At 40.6% G+C, this 5,228-nt stretch overlaps 2 protein-coding genes across 2 annotated transcripts in view; both read right to left on the bottom strand.

The window, feature by feature from the left end:
* The window catches only part of SARC_02093 (hypothetical protein), a gene marked incomplete at both ends in the record, with an annotated part of 960 nt that extends 819 nt beyond the window's left edge, over window positions 1-141 (bottom strand). The window contains one exon of the mRNA XM_014304146.1: window positions 117-141. Coding sequence (XP_014159621.1) covers window positions 117-141 — 25 coding nt within the window. The remainder of the gene's footprint in view (window positions 1-116) is intronic.
* A 2,025-nt stretch (window positions 142-2,166) lies between these two features.
* On the bottom strand, window positions 2,167-4,179 carry SARC_02092 (hypothetical protein). Its single transcript, XM_014304145.1, has 2 exons — window positions 3,957-4,179; window positions 2,167-3,712 (listed from the first exon to the last, which is right to left on the bottom strand). The coding sequence occupies exons 1-2, from the start codon at window positions 4,170-4,172 to the stop codon at window positions 2,441-2,443; spliced, it is 1,488 nt and encodes a 495-aa protein (XP_014159620.1). The 5' UTR covers window positions 4,173-4,179; the 3' UTR covers window positions 2,167-2,440.
* Window positions 4,180-5,228: the final 1,049 nt, after the last annotated feature.

Raw genomic sequence — 5,228 nt, 5'->3', positions numbered from 1 at the left:
GGCTTTCATGAGTCTCGATTGAATATCTTAAATATTTAAGTCGTGCCACATTAACGTAAAGATATCGCTACCCACAAAACCCTGAGTGGGGTGGATGTACAACGTAAATACAATACCTTCTGTGGTGTTGGCTGACGGCATGTCCCATGTATGTTCGTCCAGGTCTGGGTACTTGCCGCTGTATTTATTATTTTAAAATTCAAATAATAGCGCAAAGAGCCGTTACGTAAAGTTGTAACATTGGGGTCCAATCGACAATATGACTATACACCAGACAACATATACGAATGCGCCGCAATAACAATGATCCCACTAGCCACCTCATAGCGCACACTACGAAAAGCGATGACGATAATTTATCCGCCGGACGACGAACATCAAGGAAAGACGAATATAGGTAGCTTTTACCTGTTTGTGTAGCCGCCGATTGGAGAATAATCGAATGAAACTCCTCCCGCCATCACTCTTAATAGAGTGGCTGCCCCGCACCATATCGAACGAACAGACACACCAGAGACCGCACCTCCTGTATTGATCGTGGACAGCGAATAACACTGTGTAAACTCCACATTAGAGCACATATATACCACGGTTGCAGCTGGGGCCTGCGTAACATTGAATAGTGTACGAGCAAAGGCGGATGCAACGGTGAGATTACTAACCTCTCCAAGCGGCCCTACACCCTCCATATTAAAACTACAAGAAGTTCACTCTAGTTTACTATTATGAGGGGTGTGTACCGCTGTGAGTGACAGTAATAGTAATATAAATAGGAATAATTGCTATAATCTCGCAAGAATGCAGGTGACCATTCAATGACAACAATTCCGTCACTGAATAATGAAAATGAGTCGTTGAGAAACTTGACCTTTCACATTGCTTCAAAAATATTCCCGTACATACCATAGATCAAAAGCTGTCTGATATCAGAATGCAATATTTTAAATCAACATGTGTTCAGAACCAACTGAAATTGCACCGGATATCAACATGACAACACTTGTGTTGGCGAATTCCAATGGATGATGGCAAAAATAACAATTTGGGCTTTGACTTCTTCTTATTTACATATGTTACACGGGCCGCTCAGTAGGTCCAAATGTTGATCAAATGTCCCATTTTCGTACACCTATTTAAAGTCTGAACGGGATACGTGTTTGACTCGTTTATGTTGGTATTCGATGCTCTTCCAGAGTCTAGTCACAATGTGTATATATTTGCTTGACAGGCAATAGTGTTTACAATTTCTAGGGAAGGCGATGTAGCTCTATTTCACGTACATAATAATCTTTTAGTTAACAATGAGGTGTATTGCGAGCTGCATCTTTCTTCTAGCATTTTGTTTAATTCCCTTTCGTGAATAGCGTGTTCGATGAAAAACCACAATACAACCCGAGTCAATGTACTGTTATATACAAAATTAGATACTAAAAGTCAACCTGACGAAGGTTTTCTTCCTCAGGCAAGAGAACAATATAACTGATGGGGCACTGGAAAAAACAGTTTACTGTAATATTGCTATGACCCCGTGCTTGTAGGCCTTAGCGAGTTTTAACGAGCGAATAACCACATATTCATGCCTATACTGTTTGACTTCAACCGGCATGATTGAATTTGGACGACAAATGCGTGCGCTGTATTTGCCGAGGTTAGAAGGTGATCCATACACCCTAAAATCTTAAGTTCTCAAGATCGTTGATCTAGAGGAATTCGCATTGTAGTATACTCGAAGATTCGAACACTCTACACCTTGATATAATTAATCGAAATAGTTTTCCCTATGGAGAGCCTTCGATTCCGGCTACTATATCCTCGCCTAGTTGGTAATATCAATATATGTATAAATAGCTAGCTGCGTGTCTTTTGCCCAGCTATTGAAGGTGGAAACTTACACAGGGGAATGCTTTATTAGTCCATTCATCGAAAATTGGGATGCCCGCCTATATTAATTGATTATTTAATCGTATAAATCAGACTTCATAGCCAATTTTGAGTACGGACTTGCAAATTCCTCAGACATAATTACGTAGCATAATGTGACGAGCTAATACATTGGTGCTTGAAGTGGTGAACAGCAGTCGTAGGGACTGTCGTGGGATGACAATTCGCAAGGCGGAACCTTTCCGAGTTCAGCTACGATATTCTGGACTTGACGGATAACCACAATTTGTTGTCAAGTTATTTATTTTCAAAAGATATTCCGTGATTTACATACCGGTCGGAAGATGTCAAACATGGACATGTCTAGGCTCAGATCAATGATACTGCACTGACTTGAGCATAGACATATTCAGTCACTTAACGTTCGTTTCTGGTGTTGTTGTCGTTCGTTGTAAAAGGTATGCTTCAACTAAATTATGTTGTTGTTTAACTACTAATATTTGATTCACACGCGTAGTGTTCGCGCGAACTTTTTTCTTCTTTGCGCCAGATGGGTCCACTATAATTTTGAATTGTTCTCCTCGTTCTCCTCATCCATATCAATACTGTAGTTGTCGGTTGAGTTGTCTTCTTCTTCGCTCGCCTCCTCCACAGTCACCAGCACACCCGCCATCATGATAGGTCCTTTAATGGGTACGGCAGGCAACGGCTGTGACCTTCGGAGGTTGGCCTCCTTCTCTTTCGCCAAAGCTTCCCTTTGTCTTCGACGACGCCGCGAGCGCCACAAATGAGTACTGGTCATCGCAACCAGGATAATAAATAACACACCAGAGACAATACTCACTATGAGCGCTATACTAGTGGCGGATGACGTATCGTCCGAAGAAACTTCGCCGTTGTCGGTGACTACCAATTCGGCCATGGGATGGCATACTACCGAACACTTTCTGTAGCTAATCACCTTAGGCGCTTGGCACAGTTCATTGCATACCTTATGCCGTGTAATGATACCGCTACCACATGCACTTCCATCAGGATTTATCTTTTCTTCCGTAATCTGGCAATCAGCTGTCCACTCGCTCCACCATCCACACGTGCACGCAGATGCCTCGCTCGTAGCTGTCGCCTTAATCGAACCCTCAGATAAAGCAGAATCCACGTAAAGCTGGGTGTCACTTTCTACTGAATCAATCGCTTCGATCACGGATGTGCTAGTGTCGTCAGTGGAATCGCTTATTGTGTTTCCTGCATCTGTCGCCGATACGGTCGCAGTTTCAGTGGTGGTGGCATATGCCGCAGTGGTGGTCCACTCCTCACTGCCGGTAATAACACTAGGTGTACCTGATACTGTCGTTGTTACCTCAGTGGTCTTTTCTGTTGTAGCCGTCGTTATACTTGAAGAGCTGGTCATGGTTATTGTCCGGTTCAGAAAATCACAGCTTGCATACTCTGTTTGTTCATCACGTAGAGTTACAACTTGATCTAAAGTATATTCTTCATCAACGTCATCTGCACTATCATTCACCACGTCTATATTCTCTTCCTGTGTGTTGTCTACCGTATCACTAGTCCAGCTGTCTTCCAACGCCTCGGACGGAATGCCGTTGTTATCGAGTACATCAGTAATGGATGTGACTTCTGTAATCTTCGTCTCCGGTACAACACATTGTGACTCGTCAAGATCTACGTGCTCGCCCTGAGTAACGGATATATCGTCACAGAACCCGATTGTATTTGTGGGTGCATTACGGAGCACACACCCCACAGTGAGATGACTCAGGGTCACACTGGGTATGATATTCAGAGGTTCAAATCGGAACCAGTCCCAAGCCTGTAATCGGAAACAATGAAAATAAATGTGTGCTAAGTTTCAAATGATACAATTCATTAAAATACAGGACGCTATAGTTTAAACCTTTGCGCAGCAAAAACGCAACTCAGCATTCCATATACACACATTTTGTATTGTGCACGAGATCCTGATAAGCTACAGTATGTGCGCAATAGTTGTATAATACATTGTGGCCGGGTGGAAAGTGGGGGGGGGGGGGGGGGTAGTAAAAAGATCTGCACACCTCGGTGATCAACAATTTGCTGTAAAAGACTTGCGCCGGGTAGCTGTCGTCGCAGGGATAGATTGTCACCATTAGTCGCAATTGCGCGCCCTCTCTCCAGTTTTCTCCTTCGCTTTGCCTTGCGCTCTCAATATCAGCGACCAATTCGGTGTTCAACTGGCCCCAACCGGAGACTATAATTGGTGCACTATGATCTGGTAGATCAATGGTCTGCATGGCACTGAATAGGAATAGTAGAATAAGTATACAGGTTTCCAAGTGGAAATGGTGTTACAACTAATTGAGTTGGTACACATTCCGGTAAAACTACATTTTGGTGCCAAATAAGTTTCAAATTCAAATTGTAGAATCGTCGGGATTTTATAGGCCAACGATATATAGACTAGACCGGTCACGTACTGTAAATAATTCAATCCGTATAGGTACGAACCAGAAGGGCCCAGATACAAGGTTTACTAGTCGTTGGCCAACGATATATAGACTAGACCGGTCACGTGCTGTAAATATTTCAATCCGTATAGGTACGAACTAGAAGAGCCAAGTTAAAAGGTTTCTTAGCCGTTGGGCCATTTTGGCCAAACAAGGTGAAGATATTCCGACCGTACCTTCACGCTAATGCATATAAACAAACAAACAAACAAACAAACAAACAAAAAGTTCAGATAGGGACATAGACATATATGATATACAATTTATTATGTTGAATTCGAACATCACTTCATAAAGTATACGAAGTTACGTACTAAAACACAATCGTAAGTGAAAAAGAAGAAAAATATTCATATATAAATAAAGAAGAGATGTATTGAATTTGTAGGTTGGTAACTAAATGAGTTGTTAACAATAACAGTATATTTTATACCTATATTATTTATGTGGAAATAAAAAATTTCAAAGTATTTGTAATATGCATCTGAAGGTGTAAATTTTAATACAAATCATATCTATAACATGCACACACACGCACACATGCACAGACCAACACAGACATTTATATATATCTACATGATAATATATACTACATATCTAATCGTTCAGGTACGATCGAAACAATATGTGATATAAATATACTTGTATGCGTGTAGTTTGAATTGTACTTTTTCGCATACGTTCAAACATATATGCACGCATATTTAAATATCTTAAGAATATATATATATATATATATATATATATATATATATATTCTACACACACACACATATATATATATATATATATATATATATATATAACTACACTATATATATATATATATATATATATATATAT

This window comes from Sphaeroforma arctica (assembly GCF_001186125.1).
Source record: "Sphaeroforma arctica JP610 unplaced genomic scaffold supercont1.91, whole genome shotgun sequence".
Taxonomy (NCBI): Eukaryota; class Ichthyosporea; order Ichthyophonida; genus Sphaeroforma; species Sphaeroforma arctica.
This window is presented reverse-complemented; position numbering and strand designations above follow the sequence as displayed.

Bases quoted from the DNA above. Each gene is read 5' to 3' on its own strand.
- SARC_02092 (XM_014304145.1), bottom strand. From the start codon at position 4,172: ATGCAGACCATTGATCTACCAGATCATAGTGCACCAATTATAGTCTCC. The intron at 3,713-3,956 runs GTGTGCAGATCT...TTCCGATTACAG, and splicing joins GCAAATTGTTGATCACCGAG to GCTTGGGACTGGTTCCGATT.